This window comes from Parastagonospora nodorum (genome assembly GCF_000146915.1).
Source record: "Parastagonospora nodorum SN15 chromosome Unknown scaffold_4, whole genome shotgun sequence".
Lineage (NCBI taxonomy): Eukaryota > Fungi > Ascomycota > Dothideomycetes > Pleosporales > Phaeosphaeriaceae > Parastagonospora > Parastagonospora nodorum.
In genome coordinates this window covers 1019742-1044740 of record NW_001884552.1, presented here as the reverse complement: position 1 = coordinate 1044740, position 24999 = coordinate 1019742, and the positions used below count along the sequence as shown (strand labels likewise).

The following is a 24999-nucleotide window of genomic DNA, read 5'->3' as shown; positions in this document are numbered from 1 at the left end:
GGGCCCGGACTGGCTTTTGCAGTTTAGTTCCTGGGAACTCTGTAGTCGTGCCAATTGCTCAGTCCTGGGTGCATAGCCGCATGGCTGAGCGATCTTGTCTGCCATATCTAACCATGGCTGATCCTGACGCGCCCGCCCACAAGAGGCTCCGTTTGGACTCAGTCAATCCTGTCCCCAACGGTCACACCTTCCCACCGCCACCTCTACCACCTCATTCTCGACCTCACTCACATCCCGTCCCCGTCCAGGCCCCATCTCCAGTGTCTCGCCAATACCCCACCCACAGTCTGCCACCACCATCTCAGCCGTATCCGTCTCCAGGCCAGCCATCCTATCCCGGACATCAACCTTCACCGTCGCTTCCGCCGTCTGACATCCGCGCGTTTGCGGATCCTAGGAACATCCCGTCGCCTGGTCAGCGTCCTCATGGCGTCCCCGGCCCTTCTCCCGTGACATCTGGTGTCCCGCAAGACAGCATTTCCACTTATCGTCCGCCTCCCCACTCCTCAGTCTGCCACAGCACCGGAACCCGTCGACGTCAAGCCTCAGCTCAACATGGAGCATGGCAGTCATCCGACGCCTTGGTCGGTGAACCAGGACCACCGTTCCAATGGCAGCGTCTCCAGCGGATACAATCCGACCATCAGCCCTCCTCATCCAAACGATGTAGCTTACCATGCGCCACCCCCGCCTGGCCAGCCTTACGGCCAGCCTGCCCCCTATGGAGCCCCAAGTCCTTACCTAGGCCAGTATTCAGCACAGCAGGCCCAAGTACGGAGAAAACAGGTCCGAGCCACCCAGGCATGCAACCACTGTCGTGCGCGCAAGCAGAAGTGCGACGAAGCACGACCTTGTCAATTTTGCAGAGAGAACAACTTTGATTGCCAGTACAAAGATGTTCCCCCACCAAAGTACGTTACCTGAACTAAACGAACAATGTTAGTACTGAACCAGGCTTCAGACAGGATAGAAGTATGATGCAACTTCAAGACAGTGTAAATAGCATGACCGACGTCTTGACCAACTTCATTGGAGAGTTTGGTGCGTGGCGACAGGATGTTGAGAGCAGACTTCCACCCCGCCGAGCCTTCGAGAACACCTCGAACATGGCTTCGCCCGACAACACAGTTCCTGCTCCACCAAGGGATCAGAGCACGTCGAGAATGCCAACTCCAGCGCAAGGCAGAAATCAGTCACTTCGAGTTAACGGCATGAAGATGGAGTCACCTATGGTTCCTTACATGTCGCCGGGACATGCGCAAGCTTCAACTCCAATCAAGCAAGAAGCCCTTCTCCTTGGATCTCAACAGCCGGCAACGCCAGCTGACAGTGTGAGGACGGATATGAGCCGTACCACGGATGCCGGATTACAAGACAAAGCTGGCCTTCAGAGTGACCACACAACGCCTGCGCATAAGCTACTCGAGGATTGGTCTGCCATGCAAGACTGGTACAAGTTGTCAGACTACCTAGTAAAACTGAAAGACTCTGGACGAAACGTCTCAGATTACCCAATGCAACTGGAACAAGAGAGAGGGCTTCTACGTCCGTGGGGTTACGGAGAAGGACGAGACCTTAACGATGGAGCCCAGGGTCCGGGTAGTCCAGAAAGTAGCAACGAATCCGATGCGTCATCGCCAGCAACAGGGAAGGAAGGTCTATGGGGCCACCCCCCTCCAGACAAAGCCAGCCCTCGTACCATGAATGGCAACTCGTATGGGGAAGAGCATCCCGGAGGACTGGGACCGGATGGGCGCCCTGAATTTCCGTGTGGCCACCATGGACAAGCTACTCGAGTCCTATGAAAGAAACATGCACAATCTGCACCCGTTTTTCAATCGCAGCAAACTCCAAAAAATGTTCAGAGAGTTCAAAGAACAGTACAGTCCTGACTTCAAGGGTCCAAACATTGCGTCTCCAGCCACGCATCAAGTCAGCCTTGGCATGAAGAGAAAGAGATCTAGCAGCGCCATCCACGAGCAATACCCTAAAGCGGCAATCGAGCGCTCGTTGCGCAACGCAATAGTTCTTCTGGTACTTGCACTTGGAAAAGTGTGTTCGTACAAGACCAAAGACAAACCTCTACCGAGCCCTGAGAGCGACAAGACTCATACGAAGAATGCATGGGGGGATGGTAGCTTTCACAGCGATACCGACGACCCACGCCCTAGAAATATTGATCTGATGCCGGGTATGGCTTATTATTCATACGCCACGGACATTCTTGGAAACCACCACGGCGGACTAACTATTGCGCACGCGCAAGCCTTCATTCTGGCAGCTTTGTACATCAGCCAATTCGCGAGAGTGTTGGAAAGCTGGAGCTGGATAAACAGCGCCTGCAGGATCACGATTGTCTTGCTTAAAGCGTAAGCCGTCATACATTCTGGAATCTTGACTTGCAACTTACCACTTCACTAGTGACCTTAACAAGCTCCGTCGCGAATGGTACCTTAGTGGAGAAGCCAACAAGGTATTGACGCCCAAGGAACGTTACAAGCTCGACCTGGTGCTATTCGTGTACTGGACTTGCCTACAACTTGAATCGTGGGTCTTCCTATTCCTTCCAATCCGCCAACTTTAGCTGACAGACACAAGCGACATCGTTGCCGAAATGAGTACACTGCCAACAAGCAGCGTTACAACTTACCAGAGCTTCATAATGTACCCAGCGGGGGTGTGCGAAAGCTTCCCCATTGACGGCATGTCTATGGTCGTGCCGGAACCCCAGGCACGACCTAACGAAGATATTGAATTAATGATATATTCCAGTCAGATCTATCTACGTGTCATCATGAACGAAGCACACAACCAGCTCTACGGAAGTAAGAATTTTGAACACCGTCACATTGGGCGTTGCTGACCGAGTATAGGCAAGAGCAGGAGCTTTGACGAGAACGATCCCAAGGCTGTTGCTGTTCATGTGAATTATCACATGGAAGTGCTTCGCAGCTGGAAATCGATGCTGCTCGGCCAACTGCAATGGAACGACACCGACCCTCCTTCAACCGATCGAAACCATGCTCGACTGCGCGCCAAATATTACGGAGGTCTTTATATGATGCTACGCCCCTACTTGCGCCTTGCAGTCTTGACCGAGTGGCCTCCCTCACATCAGCGTCAACCTCACACCTGGACTCATCAAAGCTCGCCAGCTGTCAATGGAGGTATGGACAGGGCCGCGCCAATCGTCGATTTAACTCCGGATCAAAAAGAAATGATTAAGCTTGCATGCATCTGTATCGAGGCCGCGATTCGAAGTACCATAGCCTTCGACCGCATCGGTGCGCCAGAAGGCAGTCGCTATGAAGACTACAAGAGTACACGTACAGAACGCCTGGTCCTAACTAATATTTTTGGTACCATGCATGCCCAATTCGGAAACATGCTTGTTCTTGCAGCTGTCTACAGATCAAGCATTTATCAGCATCTGCCCGCCAACACCCCGTTGACACCTCGCGCTCTCGATGCGCTGTTTGCACGTACCATCGAAGCACTCAGCGAAACTGCGCCAAATTCTCCGATCCTCAAGGTCGACCTCGATGTTCTCATAAACTTACGCGAGAAGCTCGAGTTACCGAAATTTTAAGCTACCAATACCGCTTTATCCGCAACATCGACTTTACGCCTATGCGCGCATCTGTGTATACCCTTTTCTTACCGCATACTTATCCGGCGCATGGGCACTTTCATCGACTTCGTTTCTTTTTTTGTCTGCAATCTGGGCATGGGCATTTGCATCAATATTCATACACAATTATCATCACTGGGCGGCAAGCGCTGAAACATTTTTATCACGTACGAATCACATTTGATTTGCCATGGCGGTCAGATCATTCGCGTATGTGCAAGCAAGCATGGGTGGGACCTTTGTCACAGTTTTGCGATCTTACGAGTTGCTCAATATTCTATACCCGATGATTACCGCTCCATGTCTGCGGCAGTGTGGCGCGGACTCGCTTTCTCATTTTTAGTTTCTTTTTCGTCCGCTATGCTGGACTACCACCGTATTCGGTTACGGTTTGGGTCATTTTTCTTTTCTTGTCTGAGGCAAAAACACACTTACGCTAGTGAGCAAAGTCCTTTTTGCCATGGCTGAGTTAGCAGTGGACAATCAACATGTCTTGCATGAAGGAAAGAAGTACATGGTTGGCTACGAGTGAGCGCTCGAGCGTCTCGGTGTTTATCGTAACGACAAGGTTGCTGAATCAAAGTTTTGACCTGGACAAGCGTACACAGCTGACATACCGTGATGTCAGGATGCCATTGGAGCGGTGTACCGGCACTACCGAATTCAAGGCTTGTGCCGCGACCGCACCGCTCCGAACCAGACTGTGGCATCGCGCAACTTGCCCCGGAATATCCCTAGTGGCCACGGATCACGGCGGTCAACGAGCGAGCTTCATGGGATTATTTAGCATGACAGAAGCTGCAAACCTTACACATACCGCCTCCAATCTTGCGCCGAGAGCGTTGAACGCCTTAACGCCGCAAGGCGCGACGGCCGGGACGCTGAACACCCCTTCTTCATCAATGTCAACCGCGGATTCATGCATATGCAACAATGCCTCACTTGTTCATTACCTTACTCCAACTTGCAGCCCAATCTAAATCTAAGCGGTCGATCATGTTCTCCAAGGGCTTGTTTCAGTGGTTGGAGAATAGACGATCCGGGCCACACGCGCGTGTTCAGGTTGGCGCGCTAACTCGGCTACGCGACGCGAAGCTGGGGTTCGGATCGGCGAGCAACGCATCTTGAGTGAGCAGGTGTACCTGAAACGAAACCGCTACGCACGTAGGCCAACTCTATCGTTACCTTCAGGCATGGCAAACTATAACGAGGCTTTCGACGGCAGATGATTAGGCTTGTCTGAGGAAAATGAGGCTGAAGGGCCAGCCGCTTTTGCTTCACCTCGTCCATAGCATAGATTCGCCCCATCAGATTGCAGTGCTCGAACACGGACCTAAGCACGGAGTTCTGCACGTCTGATGAGACACTTCAAATCTAGGCAGTATGTCCGTTCTGCCGAGATGTAACTGTGCCGTCGATCATGTTGCCTGCGCATGGGCAAATCCGACTCCAAAATGGCAGGGTATCATTTCTCTACTCCAACAACATACACAGACGATCAGATAGCAAGGAAGCAGCTTCTCCGGATCAAGCGAGCATGATGTGCATCCTTCTGCCTATCAGATCATGTTGCGCATTTACTTCTCCAAATGGAATCCGCGCACTCGTGCGTCGGAGCTTCGCGGTCAAACAGAGTTTCGCTCGGAGGCGTCGGCGCTATGTTCGGTCATCGGATTCGCTCCTTTGACAATCTGGAACAGCTCGCGAATCAATGGGCATCGGTAGCAACTCCGACATAGTCCCTTGATGCCCAATCAATAATGCGATCGATATACTGAGGTCGCAATTCCCATTTCGCTTCAAGGTGCCATTTTCATCCAGCACGGGCAACTTCGAGACCATGCCGCTACAACTACTCAGGGGTCAATGTGGTTCGATGCCATGCATTTCTCAACGCTCTTCCATCCGAGATACCAGCACCTCTTCGTCGGGATGCCGAATGTATCAAATGTCGTTTAGTCTGGTACAGGATCCTCTGCTCGTCATATCACATGGGCAACAGGGGCACGCGCTCAGGGCCGATTCTCCACGTGGTTCGTCAAGTAGCTCCGAATCTTGGTTTCTTATCGCTTCATGGCGCCAAAACTTATCAGATGCATTAATTGCATGGTAAGGAGCGTTCCGTCAACCATGCGAGGACCACTGAATTCTTCACCGGACAGAACGCGGTGTTGAATCCTTCATGATTGCGAACGTGTAGTGTCAACAACGCTAGCTTACGCTTTCCCCATCTGAAGACAGCTATACCCAGCACCGTCTCTTCCAAACATTCTTCGAGGAAATCCCAAGGCTGCGAAAGAGGAAGGGCGGTCAATTCTGTAATCCCTCATGCAGAGAGCTGCCTTCGCGGCTTGCGCGCGCGCCGTTATACTTTCGATACCGCCGCCACGTCGCTTCACTGCAGACGTCGTCTCACCCAGAAGCACCGCTCACTTGTACAGGGAGAGCGGCCACCTAAGACGAGAAGTCATGTCCTGGGCCTAGCCGTGTCACACATCAACGACCGTAGCCCCGCGATTCTCACCGAATAGCATCCAACATCGAGGCCACAGCGTTGACAGCAAACGTACCACAGATCTGTGGGGTGCCACACCTCCGCTCGATCTACCAATCTCGCGCCTCGTCCCTCACCGATCAAACAGGTGTCGCGTCGGCTAGAGGCGCCACCCGTAGAGCGACATGCAGCCAAGGCAAGTACGCCCACCCAGCGACTAGGACGCGAGACGTCGCATTCACATCGGGCCTGCCGCATGCCAACGTGCCGTCGGCTGCATGCTGCACCGTGCAAAGCATCTCATTGCATTCCATGGCCAACAACGTGCGGCCTGGAGATATTCTCCGGCGCGTTCGATTGTGCGCAAAGCCTTTGGACGTGCAGCAACGATGAGTTGGTGGCGTAAGAGAGCCCTGGACCCCGAACTCGAAACTGTGCAGCCAAGAATAGGATCGCGGTGCCTGGACGTGATGCAAAGCTGCGATATTGGTGACCCACAGTGAGCACTGGCCGTTTCCATGCACCGGGAATCGATGACCCGCGTTGCGGCCGCGTTGTCGTCTCGATCCTCGAACAACTCCAACGTCTTTTTAATCGTATGCCGTATACGCAACAATAGGACCGAGTTGGTCTTATATGTTGGAGCCGGGAGGTCCCCACCATCGCCGGCAATTCCGCGCAGTATTACATGTTTCGGAAAAAGTTCGTAACGCAGACTTGAGCTGAGATCTCGCATCGAAGCGCTATGTCAGGCATTTGCTTGTCATCGAGTTTGGGTTCATAATCACGTCTAGCTTGATCCTACAGGGCTCGTCGATCGCCTCTTTCCATACAAGATTTACATTGATCAAATAATTCCACGCACTCAAAGCACTCTCCATCACAAGTGCTGACAGGGATTGCTTAGCTGGCGTTCCGAGTCACGGGATGTCGACATTGGGAAAACTTTCTTCACATGGGGAGCGAAGGCATTTCCGAAAAGCAATTCTCCTTGTCCACGTGCAGAGTTCCGAGCATAGCTCCGTCATCTCTTAATGCCATGAGTTGCTGAGCCGGTACTATTAAGGAATGTCCCGATGTTTGATGCTGAATCCGTAAGCATGGGCTGTGTTGCATGACAGATGCAACAAGCGAGGTGTAGAGCATGGGTTCAAACTTCGTACGAACTGCAGAGCATTTTGCGGGAAGACCTGTTCCTGATCCCCGATGAAACCCTGGGTCTGATCACACTGTCGATGTGGTCTAGAATGCTTCAGCATTGTTCACCCTCAATATTCCGTGCTCCACAGCGACACACTTCCTTGGGAGCAAAGCAGAAGCATATCGATCCTCAACAAGCCGATGGCTCAGCCGTGAGCAGGGCTATGACTCGATGCTCCGGCGTTCACCGGTACATAGCGAAGCGCCCGAGGTGGCTCTTGCAGGCATCACGGGAAAAGCCCGGCTTTGCCTCGACGGAATATGAAAGCATGTTTAATTGGGCGTCTGTATAGCCGGTCGCTGCCTGGGAGAAGGCGCGTTGCGTTGCAGCAAAAGTTTCGTGCTCCGCGTTTTCGGCTTCAAGCATGCGATGGGGGAGACGATTATGTGCGGATGTACGAATGTACGCTGGTGGTGTACGAAGAAGGCCAGACTTTTGCACTTCATATCTTGAAGTGAGTAGAAGTAAGGTAGGTTATGCATATCTCTAAGGTTATCACTGCTCAGTCATGATTTTCTACTACAAATCTCTTCAACCAAGTCTGCCCCAATTTCCGCGTAGTCTTTTTCTAATTTCTCTAGACATGCTCAAGCTTGTGAATTGGCATGCTTCAAGTAGCTTCTGGATGCATTATCGCGATTCCATTTTTTCTAAAATGATCATGAGTTCATATTGATGGTATTGAGATCTCTGGTGGGTTTCGTCCTTGTACATGAAGCGGGAGGCACAGCTACCACTCACTGCACCTTCCTCATAGGAGCAACATCATCCCTTCCTCAAGTCTCTCAGTCTACATCCAATTCCAACTCCACGTTTCCATTGTTCTTGCCAGAAGTAGTTACCGCTTCAAATCAGAGTAGAAGGCGCGTCTACATGGCGCCCTTACCAAGGTAACGCAGACACCACACCGTACCACGATGACTCCACGAGAAATGACCGCCTATAGAATTCACGAGTGTACCACGCCATGTGATACGGCACTATCTACCGCACAAGAAGTGAAGCCATTACCCTCCGTCTTCCATTCTGCTTCAACTTCACTTCTCATCAATTCTCCAGTCCTCGATCCTTGAACCTCTGCACTACATCGCATCCACAGTCACTCCTTTGAAAAGACACGCGAGAAACACTGCTACATCAGCAACAGACCAGTGATTTGGTTCGCCGAGTTGCCTGGTACAACGTCATGTCCCATCACCCAACCTGTCCATTCTACCCTGTCGCACGCCCTTGTGCTTTCTCGTGCCATCTCCTCCCATTCCCGTATGCTCCATCCCCGAAGATTCCAACGTACACCGTCGCAGACGCCATCCAATCCACGCGCCTGATCCGCCGAGACGTCGAGCACCCCACCAGCTGCATCGACCAACTCAGCGCCGCACGCGAGCGAGCCAGCCGAAATGTGCACTTCGAGCCCGGGCACGCAAAGAGCAGTGACGGCGTGTGTGAATCCCGTCCGCGGCGACGACAACAAAGTTCCTCTTCCAAGGCCCAGATAATCCCCCGCTCCATCCTGCAGAATGATACTCTGCCCCCGTCTCTCCCGACGGTATACATTGTCACGTTCGCCGCTGATTCCATCCCGAATCGCACGGCCAATGTCCTGCGCCTGCTGCATACTCAACTGCCCCCTCGCGACCCGCCCATCCCGCACTTGTACACCATCGACGCCCGCTCCTTCGCGCCGCCTGTCCCCGCGCTGTGCCGCGAGTTCTCGGGCATATCGCCGGTGATCCAAGACGTCGTCATGCAAGACGGGCGCGCGCGGAAGGCGGTTGCGGACAGCGTTGCGGACTTGCTGAGATGTGGGGAGAGGGGCGTCAGGGAGGTGAGTATGAGTGTGTGTTGCCATGCGGGGACGCACCGGAGTGTGGCGATTGGGGAGCGGATCGCGCAGGGGGTGAAGAGGGAGGTGGGGAGGTTGGGGTGCGTGGAAGGCGTCAAGGTGGTGGTGAGGCATGTTAGTCGGGTTAAGGGGAGGGGGGATCCCTTCTAAGGGATGACGGTGAGTTTGGAATTGGATAAATGATACTGATACCCGAGAGAAAGACGGAGATGGAAATTGAAATGCCCTTGATATTGTTCTACACATAAACGTCTTTTTGCTGCCAACATTGCGCTCTGAATCAGATCCGTGACTCCAACACGACTCGTTTTCCCTCCCAAAAATGGTTACCATTCTCGCCAAAACGTACTATACATCATCTACGCCTTCTTGCTCTTTCCAATGCTCGTGTCGATGCTGCCCAATACCCAGATGGCCGAGAACAGTGCAAACATGCCGAGCGTAATGACGACCGGCTTCCTGTAGCCCGCAGTCCAGGGGTAGTCGTACGTCACAACGAGATCGCGATCCCTAAAGTCATCGACCAGATTGATTGCAGTCAGCTCGAGCGTGGTGCGGCCGAGCGTGTCCATGAAGGTCCTGTGGAGGCTTGTCGAATTACTAACAATGGGCACGGTGGTCTGGAACTTGACGTTGGTAGCGCCCTCTGGGAGGATGACGCGGAGGTTGACGCGAGCGTACGAGACGCCTTCATTGGCGCGAGGGCCCTCGAGGAAGGGGACCCTGAGCGCATAGGTATCGCCAGCAGAGAGCTTGCGCAGGTATGTGGCCAGCTCGGCGTTCCAGCCCACGCGGAAGCTGTACTTCCACTGGCCGAAGACGGGGTATCTGGGCTTCAACTCAAGCAGCGCCTCCTTGTTGCCGGAGCGGAACTTGGAGGTGGAGACGTTGCCAATGTCGTCGGTGAAGTACGGATCCACGGCACCGGGGCGCAGGAAGAAGCTGAGGCCCTTGAGCGCGAAGGTGGGCGGATTCATGTAGGACTGCTTCTGCCACTCGACACGCGAGAAGTGGTTCTTGAGGCCAGCGCCCTGGTTGACCAGCCAGTAGCGCTCCTCGGAGGCCAGGTTGCCGCCCCAGTGCGAAACCTCGAGGTCGCGCTCCAGCAGGGTGGCGTGGGTGAGGGGCTTGGTGAACTCGTAGCGCACGCTTACGGGCTGCTGTGCGCCGGCTGGCACGTTGGTGTACTGGCCGTATGTGAAGGACGAGCCCTGCTTCTGCGGGTCGGCCTTTTGCTCCTCGTTGAGCTCGGCGGGGAGGGAGGTGTAGTCGGGCACATCGCTGGTGGGGAACTTGAGCTTGGTGCGCTGCTTCTCGGTGAGGTAGGCGGAGGGCGTGTACGCGCTGAAGGTGTATTGCAGGTACTGCTTGTCCGTCTGCGCGATCTGCGCGGGCACGGGCTGGAGGGAGGAGAGGACGGCGTAGGTGATGCTGATGGTCTGCTGCGCCTGGGGTGCCAGGGGCTCGGGGAGGTGGATCTTGTAGAACTCGGTGGAGCTGATGGTGTGTTAGTATCACATGACATGTCGGCCCATTGGGCAGAGAGAGCTGGGAGCTACCTGTCCGCATCGTATCCCACAACCTCGACATCGAAGATGCCCTTGCTGGCGTCCTTCTTGTCTCTTACTTCAAACCCCCCAATGTTCGCCAGCAAGCTCGACTCGAATGGCAGGTAGTACTCGGATTGGGGTTTCGCGTCCACATTCTCGATTACAATGTTGATGGTTTCGCGCGGGTACGACTTGTCGAGGTTGATGTTCCGGACCAGGTTGTTGTTCTTGAACACCTGGGGAGGGGTGAAGGTGCCCGGGAGCACCTGCTTGGAGAGCAATGGCTTGGAGTGGTTGAGCTCGGCGCATGCGAAGCTCGAGACGGCGGCCAGGCAGCTGGCGACGAAGCTTGTCGACCTCATTTTTGGGTAGCAGTCAAGTTACCCAGTCATGTGTGAGGCGAGGAAAGCAGGAGAAGGCGAGTGGTGATGTTGTTGGTCTGATGCGCATGCGCCGCGTATTGCGTCGTGTCTTCTTTCGTCGGAGTTCCTGGGGCACCTCCGTGCTTGGCATCGAATTGCGGCTCAAGCTTCACCCCTCCACAACTCCCCGCCTACGACGCACACGCTATCATGAGACTACTAGCTAAGGCCATTGGGAGACCGCGGGTGTCTTTGAGGCGACTCAGCCCAGTTCCAACGTACGGGAGGCGCCACCTGACCAACAATGGCTTCTTCCGCGTCTCAGAGGAGGTGCGCGAGGCTCTGCACTCTAAGAAGCCCGTCGTCGCGCTCGAGACGACGATATACACGCATGGTACTTTCCCTATAACTCCCGTCGTGTGACTTGGAAGCTAATTGGCATGGCAGGCTTCCCGTACCCTGAGAACGTGGCACTCGCATCCCTCCTCGAGAGCGTCGTTCGCACCAATGGCGGCGTACCAGCGACTATTGGTATCATAGACGGCGTAGCACGCGTAGGCCTGAGCCCAGAAGAATTGATCCGGTTGGCTTCGTCTGCTGGGCAGGCGACCACATTGAAGCTCTCGCGACGAGACTTGAGCTACGTTGGTGGCCTGCGATTGACTGGCAAACTGTTCAACGGAGGTACCACAATCGCCAGTACCATGCTCCTAGCACAACTAGCTGGTATCAAGATCTTTGGTACGGGTGGACTTGGTGGCGTTCATCGAGGTGCTGAGTCCAGCATGGATATCTCTGCAGACCTTACCGAGTTGGGCAGAACACCAGTGACAGTCGTCTCCAGCGGCTGCAAGAGCTTCCTCGATATTCATAGAACACTTGAATATCTCGAGACTGAAGGTGTAGGTGTAGGGACTTTTGCTGATGGCCGCGAAGGCAAGGTGGACTTTCCAGCTTTCTGGTCGAGAGACAGTGGCGTGAAAAGTCCCACGACAATCGCAGATGAGATTGAGGCCGCCGCCATTATACGTACGTACTGATTGTGTCGATTGCATCCAGACTGCTGACTCCGTCTAGATGCGCAACATATGCTGCAGATCCAATCCGGTCTGCTCTTTGCCAACCCTGTGCCCACTGAACATGCGATTCCCAAAGAAGAGATGGATGTTGTCATTGCGGAAGCATTGCGACAAGCAGATGCCTCGAATGCGTCCGGCAAAGACAACACCCCGTTCGTGCTGAATAAGATTAAAGAGCTTACCAAGGGCAAGAGCATTCCGGCAAACCGAGCTTTGATCGAGTCGAACGTCAAGCGGGCGGCCATCATAGCTCGTGAGCTAGCCATCCTGGAGTCTAAGCAAGAAGAAGCCCAAGGGTGAGCCAGCACCTTTGATGCTTATGTAGAACTGGTGCTGATGTAAGTATACAGTGCAAGCTCTTACTTCACTCCTACGTTCTCAAATCCTGTTGCTGCTGTGGAGAAGGATACGAGTGATGCATCATCGATTGTCTCTGAACCTCCCTCTACGCCAGCTACTTCTGTCTCCTCTGCGACAGAGCCTCCAATTGTGGCCGACATAATTGTTGCTGGCGCGCTTGCAGTGGATTTCTCATGTGACTACGCCCCGTTTACTACGAGCACGTCTCAGATTGAACCCTTACCTCATACTTCAAACCCAGCAGCTATCAACCAAAGCCTCGGAGGAGTAGCTCACAACATCGCAAAAGCTGCTCACCTGGTCGGCGGTTCTGTTCACCTGCACAGCGCAGTGGGCGAAGATCTAAGTGGACGGGCTGCTCTCAGTCAGTTGGAAGAAGAAGGCATGTCTACAGCCGGTATCAAAACCCTCCCAAAGCCTGCAAGGACTGCACAGTATGTCGCGGTCAACAATGCGAACAAGGACCTTTCTCTCGCTATGGCCGACATGTCCATACTCGAGACCATCCCGCAACCAACTATCAGCAACCTTGCCACATCGCTTTTCCACAAGTCATCACACCGACCCAGCATCTTCGTCGCAGACGCAAACTGGTCCTCACCAGCCCTCCATACCTGGCTCCAGGCCGCCCGCCACCCCTCCACCACAACAATCTTCGAGCCCGTCTCTACCGCAAAAGCAATCCGCATCTTTCCCCCCTCGCCCTCCACCTCCAACTCCACCACTACAACCCCCTCCCCCCTCGCAGACATCATAACCCCAAACACCTACGAACTCGCCGCCCTCCACGACTTCGCCGCACAATCCTCCCTCTTCTCCCACCCCTCCTGGTTCACCATCATCGACGCCATCGGCATCCCCTCCTCCGGCCTGCGCGTGCCCCTCGCACTCACCACCACCCCCGACATCGTCGACCAGGGCGTCCCCCAACAAGCCATTAAACTCCTGCCCTTTTTCCCGACCATACTCACGAAACTCGGGCCCCAGGGCGTCCTCATGGTCAAGCTACTAGCCGCCAACGCGCCGGAGTTGCACGACGCGAGTGAGCGGGCGTACGTGCTTGCGCGCAACATGTCCGCGGGTGGAGAGGTCGGGGGCTTGTACGTGCGGCTCTTCCCACCCGAGCGTGTTCTTGCGCCCGAAGAAGTCGTCAGTGTAAATGGCATCGGGGATACATTTTGCGGGGCGTTGGCCGTGGGGTTGGCGCGTGGGGGGCGAGTGCAGGACATCGTGGGGTTTGCGCAACGAGCGGCTGGGTTAAGTTTGGGGAGTAGGGAGAGTGTGAGTGCGGAGCTGGTGGGGTTGAGGGGGGGAGGTGGAGAAGCTGGGGATGTGAACATGTTGGGGTTTGAAGGAAGCTTTCTGGCTCTCTTTGTTCGGAATCGTAATCACGATGCAATGTCTATATGAGCAAGTTGGCCCTATGGGCGGTTAGAGCTCACTGCTTCGTCATTCCTCTCGTCGTCAATCATGCGCAAATATCTTCCAGTTCAATACACTCTCACAGTCATCACGATCAGGAAGCCCATGTAGTGTGGCAATATAGTTTGTATTCAAAGCCAAAGTCTGTACATTGCAAGACGCGAAAAGCATCGCGTGGGGTATCAAGTTTCCATCCAAACTCTGACGCCAAAACAATGCAATCTAAGCCAAGGTGAAGAGGGAAAATCCACCTAAAAGCAGTTTCCCCAATCCGACCAAAATGTATATCGAAAAACATATATACCAAGAAGCCAAAAAAAGGCTCTAGTCAGAAGTCTTCTGATTCTTGGACTTCACTACTCTGCCGTCGCTTGTCCTCGACCTCTTGAGCTTGGAGCGCGACGACAGACTTCCACTTGTACTAGCCCGCTGCTTCCTCGCACTGTCCTCGCGACGCAAGCCCGCTGCGGGCGTGTTGAACCCACTGCCTCCACCAGCCGTGGCCGCCGAGCTGCCCGCGACGATTTCCTCAGCGAGGCGATCAGCGACCGCGGCGTCGTATTCGCGCTCCTGGTTCAGGATGGTGTTGGGGTCGAGTTGGCGCGCGGTGGCGAGAAAGTCCACGCTGCCATCGTCGTCGGTGTCTTCGGAGTACTGTGATGCTTCGGAGCCGGAATCGCCGCTGTCGTGGTGGCTGGTGGACATGTTCATCATTTGCATGGCGGTGGCGGGACCTTCGCCCGATTCCGAGTCGGCTTCGGATGATTCATCTGCATCAGAGCCAGAATCGGAGTCAGAGTCAACGTCGCCAGAGGATGTTGAATCGAAGGGCAGGTACGACGCAGGCGGAAGTTCTGAATTAGGCAGCGTCTTTCGCGACGCGGAGATGATGTCGCTTTTAATGACACGCTGCGGGCTGGTGGGCGAAGTAGACGATGTGTCCGCAGACGATTCTTTGCCCAAGGCACGAAGTATTCTCTTTGAGTACACGTTCGAGCGGCGACGGCCGGTCAAAGCAATTGGTACCGTTTGGGTCTGCGACCGTCGCACGCGGATGGCAAAGTTGTCCTCCGGTCGCACGCCACCTAGCCCGGAAGCTTCAAAGTCCATCAACTCGGCGGGGCTGCCACTGCCGCTGGTATCATTCCTCAGGAATGCGGGTGAAAAGCCGAAATATTCCTCGCTGGAAACCGTCGCGTTGGAGTCCAGCTCCATAGGCGAGACGTCCATTGGCCCTCGGGGCTCGGTGAGACCAGATCGATGTTGAACGCCGACGGCATCTTGCGATGTTACTCCAAGAGGCTGGCTTGTCACGGGCTGGTAGGATCCAGGCATAAGAGAAGTACCTAAGCGGTCGCCGCTGAGATCGGTACAGAACTTGGCCTTAGTATAGAATATGAGGGGTCCATCTTCCCGCCGATTTTTGGTTGATGAATGACTCTGCATGGCGGAGCTACCAAATCCTGAAGAATCCCCTGCATGATGTGGTCGCTGCATCGAAGCACCAGACGACTCAATGTCGTACCCATAACTGTCGTCATCGTCCTCGGACTCAACCCTTTTGAAGAACATGGGTTTGTAAGCGAATTTCTCCAGCTCACGCTCCCGAGTTGCTCGAGCTATTTTCCTTGCTCTCGACCCAGCGTCTTCATCATTTTCTCTGCTGTCGTCGGTCCGTTGGCGCTTGATGGGCGACCCGCCTTCCGCAGGGGAGCCGCCGCTCAGATTTTCCGATGAGCTGTCGCTGATACCCTTGGTCATATCGAGACCTCCTTTCCATCGTATCTTTCGTCCGTCACTGCTGAGCTCGAGGTGACCGCTGTAATCATTCAAAGCGTCCTTGACGAATTCGGGGGTAACGTTGAGGGTATGCAGTTGAGCCATGTTGATAAGCAAGTTGAGGTACAGCCAACCATGTCCTTCTTCGGGTTTATCTCCTGTCTCCATGTCTGGTGGGGTAAAACCAAGGTGACGAATATACTCCATATTTTCACCGGGGACTTGTGCTCGGAGAAGATCCAGATCCAATGGCCTTGTTGGTCGTTGATCAGGCGAACCTGAACCCACACAATCTTGTTCGCCGATATTCACATTCGATTGTAATCCCTCCAAGGTCTCACGTGAGTCTGGTGTGGAAGTGTCTCGACCTCCTGATAAGATGCGAGCCACACGAAGGCCTTCAGGCTTAAAGGTTCGACCAGTAGCCTCTCTCTCTTCGCGATCGGCAGTAGCTGCTGACTGGGCAACCTCCTCCTGTTGCATCGGCTGCGGGTGACTCCCTGGTACTGATACCTTGCCGGCAAATATCTGTTCGAGGCGACGCACCACCATTTTCTTCTTCGATTTATCAGTCATGGGAACATTGTTCTGAGGTAGCAAGCTCCCGTGAACATCGTGCAGGTAGGACTGAATACTTTGCTGCTGCTGCTTGTACGCCGAACGACTCATCTTATGGCTGTCGTTGGCTTGATTGGAAGCTTGATTCGAAACAGCTGAGGAATTCTGGCCAGATGCTGACATTGAGGCATAGCCAGACTCATTGAAGTGTGAAGTCGACGACTGGGTCTTCTGCTGATCGAATGTGGGGGGATATTGTGTGATGGGTGGGTAGTCGGACATAGCATCGTCAAGTCCAGCTGCGAACTTGCGAAGAGTCTCCTCCAGCTCCTTCTTCTTGTGATCAGGAAGACCGTGGAACCGCACTTCGAAAAGCTTATCTTCTTCGAGACGGGCATCATGTGACTGCTCGTACTTCTTCAGCTTCTGTTTCAGCTTCTTGTTCGCAATGGTCAGGTCGTCGATGACACTCCGGAAGTCCTCGGTGCTGCTACCATCGTTGCCGATTTGCGCCGTGGGTCGATATGGCATATTCGGGTGGACCCGAGGATAGTGGGCAGAGTTGGCCGAAAGGCCTTCCGGAGGAGTCTCGGAGGAAGACGAGTTGCGAAGGAAGAACGGCGGATCGTCTGTAGTGTATAAGTTAGCTACAGGCGCAAAGAAACTACATTGAAGGCACTAACTGTCAACAGCAGATGCGCCGCTTTGGCGGGCGTTGTTGTTGGTAATCTCGAACCATCGGCCGGCGTCACTGCTCTCTCCAGAGCTGTATTTGTTCGACTGGAGGTGAGGCGAGACACTGGGCGGATTGGCCTTGTCGCTGGCAGCATTCGGCGAACTGAGAGCTGTCGCCTGGCGTTCGACCGCGACTTTGTTATCCACGCGCGAGGCAGGAGGACTATGTCGAAGCGAAACCGACCTGTGGGCTGGGATGCGGCGAGGGTGGAGGCGGGCAGCTTCCGGCGGGATGGTTCCTGGAGGGTCATGCATGGTCGGTAGGTTCGTATGTTATGAATATACGGCGTGTTCCATGGGCGTCAGAGACGCTCGCTCGAGGGCGGTTACTGGTCCATGAACGTGCGCGACTACGAGTTCGGAAAGGGAAGAGATTTGTGTTTTCTCGTGGGATGGCGTTACGATGCAGCAGTACAGTCTTTTCAGTGACACTCCACTCAGATATTGATCGGAGGTAATGTCCGTAGAGACCAAGTTGGAAGCACTGCGGAATGGCTGGATGCGGTGTCGAGCTTGTTGAGCTGGTGGGTATGGATAGAATGTGCTGGTGGAGGGAGGGCGTGGTGGCCGGGCCGCCAGAAAGGTGGGCATTTGGATAATCCGGCCATAGCACCCATGGTGTCGAGCATCGTGATGCATTCACGATTCTGAGATCCCAATGCCAGCTCCGAGGAGCTCTTGGCATCGGAGGGCTCTAAGAGGAACGATCGTGTGGCGTGGCCGTTCGAGACCGAGCCACTACCGAAGCACCGTCAGCGTCGGCGATCGTCGATGAGCCTCGTCTCCTACACCAGCCATCGCCCAAGCGGCACCCCATCGAAAAAGGACCCTGACACGGCTGCTCAGGGTCTTCACGATTGCACACCTGGCTGATGATCTCTACAAACGCGAAACAGTGCTCTGCAGCAACCGCCCGCCCGCCGCCCACTTTCGGTCTCCCTGACCATCCGGTATTTGACATAGAGACGCGACCAAGTGCCTCGCCCGACCCTTCGCCGTACCATGCGACTGTACAAAACGGTCGCTACAGGGCGGTGCCAACCGTTGACTTTGCATACACTACACACGCCATCGAGATCTGAGTTTGGTGATACGCACCGGTCCCAGTGAAGTTCCTCACAGGGTCCATTTTACTTGAAGGGAGTGTTGGGCCGTTGAAAAAGTGCTTGTCTGCCGAGCTAATCACCGGCTGTTACGTGGGAGCTGGTCTGCATCGAGCGTGGAGTGTGAATCGAGTCTTCCTTTCCAGCAAGGAGACCCTTATGATGTAGGCCGGAGCCCAGTCCCTCCAATAAGAGCCTCGACGCAGACCATCGGTGATGACCTGCAGGCAATAAGAACACATTTCACGGTCATTTCTGTGTCATGCGGCCGCTTCGTATCAGTCCTTGAAAGCTCGCCGCGGTGACTGTATTACCATGATCGATCTCTGAAGTAGCGTGAGAAAACTGCCGGGTAGCCGACATCGCGTTTCATCGCCACGAGTGGACGCTGTACAGTTGGTTGCATTTTGCAGACTTAACTGTGCAGTATTGCGCCTGGAGAATTCAGGTACCCGAGACACCTTTGAGCCTCTTGCAAGCGATCGTCAGGAACTTGTAACCGAATGACACCATGAAACTGTTTTTGGTCGAACTGAAGCAGAAAAATGCAGCGCGCATCGCAAAGACGCTGCTGTTGGTATCCACAAGCGCGTATTTCCTAGCGCCCGATGAAGTGTCAAACTCAAACTGGTGCAAATATGGAAACAAGGCGTAGCAGATCGGTCGTATCTTGAAATCTCTCTAGGTAGCTTTGGTTGCATTCTTCGCGATAACGTCGGTTTTCGCAATCAGGGACCTACTTGCGTACACGCATGCAGATACGATCAAAAACATTGATCATGGAGGCGAAGAGCGTGGAGATTGATTGTAATTGCTGATGTTCTTTTCAACTCGAACATCCCAGCAAGATTCTTGCATTATATTCTCACTCCTTTACTCCTCAGCACGTTGACCGTCGAATGTCCCGTGTAGTTGACCCATTCTCCCAGAGCTCCCATAAAGCCACCGACCTTCATGAGATCTGCCAGCCTGTTATCCAGAAATTGCTCAGTCTCAGTGAAGTTTGGCGACTTGTCTTGCGTCATGTACACCTCGGTAGCAGAGTAAATCGTTGACAAGCTCGCGCGCTTGGTGTACCAGCTGCTGTCGACGCTCTGGTCACCGGCGAGGAACCATATCTCGTCGGCTAGTTTTGCGAGTTCAGATATCGAGGCGGGGACGTATGATGGTTGAGCCATGATCGCGAGTGCCTAAACGATATTAGTACCAGCATAAGTTGTCATATAGACGAACTTGCCTCTTGCCAGCGATGTATCACCGGCTCGTTCGCTCGTAACCTTGCAAGAGTGAGCGTCCGAACTTTTGATCCCACGCCCAACTTCTTCTCGCCATTGTCTGGGACCTGCACATTGTCCTTCAATGCCAATCGCTGGGTCACGAGATGATAGTTGATCAGGTCAAAAACTCCTCGGGGGAACAAGTTGGTAGACACATCGAGGTAACCGGCATCGCGAGCTCCCAGTTTCAGAGAGTCTATCGTGAACCCGTAGCCCGGTACATGTGCGTATGCCGAGGACAGAATCGCAGACTCGGCTTTGGAGAAGGGCGGCACTTCAGCGTAATCGTACGAGTGGTATGAGCATCTCTGTCTGCAAACAGCTGCTAATGGACGATGTGAGGCAGCTCGGAACGTTCCGAACAGCGAATTAGATAATCTAGCGGGCGCCATGGCTGTGGTTGCAGTGTTCAGATCAACTTCGATGTCGATGTGGACATCCGTCTAGTCGCCGCCAAGATCGATCGGACTCCCGTCGCCACCGCATGCAAGATCTTGACGTCTCGTCGATGCGATCTAGGCTGCACGAGACTAGCAGCCTGCAGCACCTAGCATGTCGTCTCGCAATTCACGGCGAAAGTCTGGATCATAGACATTTGCCATGTCCATAAAGTCCAGAACTATCCAGGGCTGAAATTGGTGCACCAACAGCACGTGACAAACGCGTCCGACGCGTTTGCGCTAGTGGCGACGTGCAGGAGAGGCCTCCGAATCTCGAACTCTTGAACTTGCGAGTGCCTGCCGAATCCGTGTTACACTTGGATTGCCGTCAACGCGTGCCATTTCGATTGTGAGGTACACCATTGCCACTCTCCTATCACCTTCACATCGCGAGAATCACCAAATTGGCTCTGCAGCACGATCTTCACATTTGCACGTACTCCGCGCATCGCACGCTCGAGAACCCAGCCCTGCTTCACGCGACCGTTCTAGACCATCCTTTTGAACTTTTGCGTAGTCCCACAAACGGCAAAGAAGAACAATACGCAATGGCGCGTGGCAAGAACGTGGAGCTCAGCGAGTATGAGCGCAAGCGGCAGGAGAATATCGCGAAGACGCAGGCGTTGCTGCGAAATTTGGAGATGGAGGCTGCCGAAGCTGGTCTAGGTCCGACTGGAAAATCAAGAGCGGCTGCATCGTCGAAGCCAAGAGTCAAGAAGCCCGCGCCCAAGAAGATCAAACAGGAGGACATCGCGCCTAGGCGAACTTCGTCGCGTTTGAAAGGCATTGAGGCAGACAGTGAGAAGGCGAAGCGCAAGGCTGAGGACGAATATGTTGCGATCAAGGAGGCTGATCGCGCAAAACGGCAACGCGTCAGCGACGCTTTCAACTTCAGTGATATTGTCGTTGCTGGCAAGGACTGGAATCGAAGCGGAAACTTCTTGTCTATTGGGCCCGCGAACCCGTACGAGCGAACATTCGATTTCGACGATGTAAAAGAGACCACGGACAAAGAGCTAAGAGCGCTCAGGGAGAAGATGAGCGGCTTACAGCTGTGGGAGGACTTTGAGCCCAACGAAATCAAAATCACACCGGAGCGCATATATGCGATGGGCATGCATCCGACAACAGAGAAACCACTTGTCTTCGCAGGTGACAAATTAGGGAACCTAGGCATATGCGATGCGTCGCAGAAAGTTGCGGAAGTAAAGCAAGAAGACGACGAAGACGCCGATAACGAAGGTCCCACCATCACCACCCTGAAACCTCACACACGCACAATACATACATTCCAGTTTAGTCCGCATGACTCAAATGCACTCTACTCTGCGTCTTATGACTCCTCAGTCCGGAAACTAGACCTAGCCAAAGGCGTGGCTGTCGAAGTCTACGGGCCATCGGATCCGAATGAAGACCAGCCGTTGTCCGGTTTAGAAATATCCAAAGACGACGCAAATACGCTTTATTTCTCCACGCTCGACGGCAGATTCGGAATCTATGACATGCGCACACCTTCGGACCAAGCAGAGCTCTTTCAACTGTCCGAGAAGAAGATTGGAGGCTTCAGCCTGCATCCTCAGCAACCACATCTCGTAGCCACCGCCTCTCTAGACCGCACTCTGAAGATTTGGGACTTGCGAAAGATTAGTGGGAAGGGTGATTCGCGGCTCCCAGCACTTGTGGGCGAGCACGAGAGCAGACTGTCAGTTTCGCATGCTGCGTGGAACTCTGCGGGCCAGGTAGCCACCGCATCATACGATGATACCATCAAGATCCACGATTTCAGCAAATCGGCAGAATGGGCTACAGGTACTGCTTTGACTGATGCTGATATGAAGCCATCAGTCGTTGTGCCACATAACAATCAGACGGGCCGTTGGGTTACCATGTAAGGCTGTCATCCTAACACGAATGGTACACATGCTAATGATGATGTGCGCAGATTACGAGCGCAGTGGCAGCAATTCCCTCAAGACGGCGTGCAGCGGTTCTGCATCGGCAACATGAACCGATTTGTTGATATTTATACCGCAAAGGGCCAGCAATTGGCGCAACTGGGTGGGGATGGCATCACTGCGGTGCCAGCAGTTGCAAAGTTCCATCCTACGCTGGATTGGGTTGCTGCTGGCACTGCCAGTGGAAAGCTGTGCTTATGGATGTAGGCTTTGTTCTTATTGATACCCGCGCTAGCATATCCCAGACCCTTGCAATGTGCGAAATGGATATTCGCTCACCGCTGTTGCGGCATTGATATTGAAATCTATTGTACAGCGCACGCTGCACGTTTAGATCGTGAACTATCGAATCTGAACCGAGGAACAGGTCACTTCGAAGCCAAGAGCGAATATAGACATATACCCATATTGAACGACTGGGGTCTCCCGTTCAACCCATGTCATCGGCTACCATCGTCCCGTAGTCTGTTTCAACAACGTTTATCGTTACTTCCTTCGAGATAATTCCTGGGTTCTATATGGGTCGCTTGGAGCACATATTGGTTGGATCGCTGATGCCATCACGACGCGGTGCCTTCACTCCACAGTGCAGATGGTTGCGACGTAACATCTCATGACTTTTGTACATCACAATTCCGTGTGAATGCTCTCGTCATCACGCAAGGTGCTCCATGCTGCGGTGCTCCATGCTGCGGTGCATCATCGGGGCGGCTGCTCCGGCTGGCACCCATCAAGCCTGTTGCAACTCTGACGTCCCTATCGTACACCGTAGAACGTTCCACCGTCGTACCAGCAACCTCGGTGAAGCCATCCGCAAACGCTTTGTTCTCGCAATAGCCGTGCCCGCACTAAGCGGAGCGTTAAGCTCATAACCAAGGAACACGAGATAACAAGCGGGGGCACGATCGACGTCACACGAGTCACAACTTCCTCATCCGACGCCCCGAGAAGAGTGCCTGCACAGCACGAATACGAGAAAATGACAGCATTTCACAATAGCTCGGGCAAAGTCTATCGTAGATCTGGAGGTTAGTTGAATATCGCTGACGACCAAAAATAACCATTTGCCCTTCTTCTGCGGTAGCTTCGCTAAAACGCTGGCCGAAAGCTACCACCACCGTCTGGTGAGCGTGACCTGCTCTGCCTACCCATGCGTAAAACGCTGATCTGCTCGTGTTTGGGCACTTTGCGATGCAACCTTGTCCAGCCGAACCCTGCCACGCCTTGCTTTTACCAGCCCATGCCAGCCCCTTTGGGTAGCGACATGCTGTACGAAGTTCGGTTGTGGCGGGATTAGTACTGGGCGGTGGGGTAAATTGCATGGCAAGGGTACACCAAGGCTGGAGCGGCGAACTTCGTTCATCTCACGCCTTCTACGACGGAAGGTGTATATAAGGTTAAGGCAGGAGCTGGTTTCCAAGGCATCATCAGCTCAAGCATCTTCAGCATCCTTCTCTGCTTAATTGTCCCTCTCGCAACTCAAACAGTCGCTTCAATCCAAGACTCATCAAGATGAAGTACACCACCGTCATCGCCGCGCTTACCAGCACCGCCCTCGCTCAGAGCTCTTGCTCTTCAGCACCACCCGCGTCCACACCTACTCCTCCTGCTGGCCCCAACTACTTCACCGTCATCTCTGCTCGCAGCGCCTCTCCCGTCCACTTCCAGACGCTCACTGCACGCGGTCTTAAGTTTTACCTCGGCGGAGGCCCTCCCTCATCATTCTGCCCGACCGAACTTCCCGCCGGCTCGTGCCCGCCAGGTAACACCACCGTGTTGGCTGGTGGCTATGGTACACTCGGCATGGGTACCGTTGTCCCCGGTGGCCAGGAGGTCTACGTTGCTCCCGATGGTGCTTTGAGCTACACACAGGCACACTCGGCCGCTGTTCCCGCCGGCAGCTACAGGGCCATGTTCAGCCGCGAGCCATCCGGCGATAACTCGTTCGGCTACCTCAACTTCGAGACTGGCTTCGTTGCGTGCCCGGCCAAGGCACCCGAGACTGGATACCAGGTCTTTGGCCAGGTTGATGGCGCCACTTTCGGACCCGAGTGTCTGGGATTCAGCGCCTTGACTTGTAAGTCTATATTCCGCCTATCCACTAATTGAACGTCAGCTAACCATTGAAACAGCTGAGACCGACCAGCCCGGCGCGTGGCAGTACTAGATTCCCATCGCGATTGCGACTCGAATTGTTTTCCCTTTTGAAGCAAAGAGCGATATGCCTAATGATAATGTAATGAATCCAGCACGGAAGAGTGACCAAGGAAAACATTGCTGGTGAAGGAGAAAAGGTCTCTCCACAACATACCTGTATATAGATGCAGCATCCCTATGACCCACGACACTCCCTAATACCATAATGCATTTGTCCATCCTCAAAGTCCATCTCCCCGGCTGTCTACTTTCTTCCCAGGCATGACGGCTCTCTCCAACATGCTCATCAACCACGCGACCTTGTTCTCGGGGGTTTCATTCACGAAAAGTTTCACCTCAGCAACCTTTTCGCGGCTCGTGAGGCCTTTGACAATCGACACATGACTTTTCGGCACGCTCAACGTCTTCGCAAGAAGGACTTGGACAGACTTGTTCGCAGAACCCTCGAAAGCGTAATTGGCCACGTTCATGAAAACATGTGAATCAGAAACGGCAGCGATGCCTTCGCGCATCCTGCTCACGCCGGGCTTGACGAAGAGGGTAATGAGGAATTGTGAATTGGCCTTGGAGCTGGCTTTGGCGTAGCGGACAAAAGTGCGCGCTGGTGATGGTGCAGACATTGGTATTGCGTGTGTCCTGTTTGGTCGTGTTGGGGAATAGAGATCATGTGTGAGTGGAAAGCTTTGAAGTTGGAGAGGCGGCGCTTTGACAATGTTGGGGATAGGCCAATCATAAATCCCTGGGCCCGCTTTACTTTCACCTTCAACCACGTCTGACTCCTGGGACATGCAAGAGCACTGGCTGGCTTGAACTCTGCAGAATATCTCTTGTCTGGGTCGTCAAGCTCTTTCTAGTCAAAAACCGTTTCCTGAAGTCATTGTCTGCGAACTCAACAGAACTACTTCTCTATCCAAGACTTCTTCCATATAGTATGTATGTTTTCACTCGTTCACTGTGTTCGAAGCCTTATCTATCATCTTGTACTTGGGTAGATGTAATCGCATTTGTAAGCGTTTCGCACACTCGTGCTATGCGTGGCTATTAGTGGAT

At 53.8% G+C, this 24999-nt stretch overlaps 13 protein-coding genes across 13 annotated transcripts; 7 read left to right on the top strand and 6 right to left on the bottom strand.

Annotated features, from left to right (window-relative positions):
- Nucleotides 1-113: 113 nt before the first annotated feature.
- SNOG_03067 (hypothetical protein) lies at nucleotides 114-3589 on the top strand (the record flags this gene model as incomplete). The annotated part of the gene is made up of 9 exons (XM_001793602.1): nucleotides 114-150; nucleotides 521-833; nucleotides 867-911; nucleotides 1004-1472; nucleotides 1507-1593; nucleotides 1726-2369; nucleotides 2422-2547; nucleotides 2773-2825; nucleotides 2874-3589. 9 exons carry the CDS (start codon nucleotides 114-116, stop codon nucleotides 3587-3589), a joined length of 2490 nt encoding a protein of 829 aa, XP_001793654.1.
- A 332-nt stretch (nucleotides 3590-3921) lies between these two features.
- Nucleotides 3922-4093, bottom strand: SNOG_03064 (hypothetical protein; the record flags this gene model as incomplete). Its single annotated transcript, XM_001793601.1, has 2 exons — nucleotides 3922-3999; nucleotides 4067-4093. 2 exons carry the CDS (start codon nucleotides 4091-4093, stop codon nucleotides 3922-3924), a joined length of 105 nt encoding a protein of 34 aa, XP_001793653.1.
- Nucleotides 4094-4119: 26 nt separating this feature from the next.
- On the top strand, nucleotides 4120-4369 carry SNOG_03063 (hypothetical protein; the record flags this gene model as incomplete). Its single annotated transcript, XM_001793600.1, has 2 exons — nucleotides 4120-4199; nucleotides 4300-4369. 2 exons carry the CDS (start codon nucleotides 4120-4122, stop codon nucleotides 4367-4369), a joined length of 150 nt encoding a protein of 49 aa, XP_001793652.1.
- A 3140-nt stretch (nucleotides 4370-7509) lies between these two features.
- On the bottom strand, nucleotides 7510-7836 carry SNOG_03062 (hypothetical protein; the record flags this gene model as incomplete). The annotated part of the gene is made up of 2 exons (XM_001793599.1): nucleotides 7510-7774; nucleotides 7826-7836. 2 exons carry the CDS (start codon nucleotides 7834-7836, stop codon nucleotides 7510-7512), a joined length of 276 nt encoding a protein of 91 aa, XP_001793651.1.
- A 676-nt stretch (nucleotides 7837-8512) lies between these two features.
- Nucleotides 8513-9420, top strand: SNOG_03061 (hypothetical protein; the record flags this gene model as incomplete). Its single annotated transcript, XM_001793598.1, has 2 exons — nucleotides 8513-9154; nucleotides 9370-9420. The coding sequence occupies 2 exons, from the start codon at nucleotides 8513-8515 to the stop codon at nucleotides 9418-9420; spliced, it is 693 nt and encodes a 230-aa protein (XP_001793650.1).
- A 111-nt stretch (nucleotides 9421-9531) lies between these two features.
- SNOG_03060 (hypothetical protein) lies at nucleotides 9532-11084 on the bottom strand (the record flags this gene model as incomplete). The annotated part of the gene is made up of 2 exons (XM_001793597.1): nucleotides 9532-10669; nucleotides 10732-11084. 2 exons carry the CDS (start codon nucleotides 11082-11084, stop codon nucleotides 9532-9534), a joined length of 1491 nt encoding a protein of 496 aa, XP_001793649.1.
- Nucleotides 11085-11524: 440 nt separating this feature from the next.
- Nucleotides 11525-13933, top strand: SNOG_03059 (hypothetical protein; the record flags this gene model as incomplete). Its single annotated transcript, XM_001793596.1, has 3 exons — nucleotides 11525-12061; nucleotides 12182-12416; nucleotides 12768-13933. 3 exons carry the CDS (start codon nucleotides 11525-11527, stop codon nucleotides 13931-13933), a joined length of 1938 nt encoding a protein of 645 aa, XP_001793648.1.
- Nucleotides 13934-14051: 118 nt separating this feature from the next.
- Nucleotides 14052-17272, bottom strand: SNOG_03058 (hypothetical protein; the record flags this gene model as incomplete). Its single annotated transcript, XM_001793595.1, has 3 exons — nucleotides 14052-15894; nucleotides 16015-16911; nucleotides 16966-17272. The coding sequence occupies 3 exons, from the start codon at nucleotides 17270-17272 to the stop codon at nucleotides 14270-14272; spliced, it is 2829 nt and encodes a 942-aa protein (XP_001793647.1). The 3' UTR covers nucleotides 14052-14269.
- A 1292-nt stretch (nucleotides 17273-18564) lies between these two features.
- On the bottom strand, nucleotides 18565-19789 carry SNOG_03056 (hypothetical protein; the record flags this gene model as incomplete). The annotated part of the gene is made up of 3 exons (XM_001793593.1): nucleotides 18565-18747; nucleotides 18990-19310; nucleotides 19421-19789. The coding sequence occupies 3 exons, from the start codon at nucleotides 19787-19789 to the stop codon at nucleotides 18565-18567; spliced, it is 873 nt and encodes a 290-aa protein (XP_001793645.1).
- On the top strand, nucleotides 18632-18925 carry SNOG_03057 (hypothetical protein; the record flags this gene model as incomplete). The annotated part of the gene is made up of 2 exons (XM_001793594.1): nucleotides 18632-18697; nucleotides 18806-18925. The coding sequence occupies 2 exons, from the start codon at nucleotides 18632-18634 to the stop codon at nucleotides 18923-18925; spliced, it is 186 nt and encodes a 61-aa protein (XP_001793646.1).
- Nucleotides 19790-20385: 596 nt separating the features above from the next.
- SNOG_03055 (hypothetical protein) lies at nucleotides 20386-21999 on the top strand (the record flags this gene model as incomplete). The annotated part of the gene is made up of 2 exons (XM_001793592.1): nucleotides 20386-21725; nucleotides 21780-21999. The coding sequence occupies 2 exons, from the start codon at nucleotides 20386-20388 to the stop codon at nucleotides 21997-21999; spliced, it is 1560 nt and encodes a 519-aa protein (XP_001793644.1).
- Nucleotides 22000-23212: 1213 nt separating this feature from the next.
- On the top strand, nucleotides 23213-24175 carry SNOG_03054 (hypothetical protein). Its single transcript, XM_001793591.1, has 2 exons — nucleotides 23213-23869; nucleotides 23925-24175. Exons 1-2 carry the CDS (start codon nucleotides 23305-23307, stop codon nucleotides 23957-23959), a joined length of 600 nt encoding a protein of 199 aa, XP_001793643.1. The 5' UTR covers nucleotides 23213-23304; the 3' UTR covers nucleotides 23960-24175.
- Nucleotides 24171-24569, bottom strand: SNOG_03053 (hypothetical protein; the record flags this gene model as incomplete). The annotated part of the gene is made up of 1 exon (XM_001793590.1): nucleotides 24171-24569. One exon carries the CDS (start codon nucleotides 24567-24569, stop codon nucleotides 24171-24173), a length of 399 nt encoding a protein of 132 aa, XP_001793642.1.
- Between the last annotated feature and the right edge of the window lie 430 nt (nucleotides 24570-24999).

Coding starts and splice junctions, on each gene's coding strand:
- SNOG_03054 (XM_001793591.1), top strand. CDS start 23,305: ATGAAGTACACCACCGTCATCGCCGCGCTTACCAGCACCGCCCTCGCT. Junction 23,870..23,924: donor GGGATTCAGCGCCTTGACTT/GTAAGTCTATAT, acceptor CCATTGAAACAG/CTGAGACCGACCAGCCCGGC.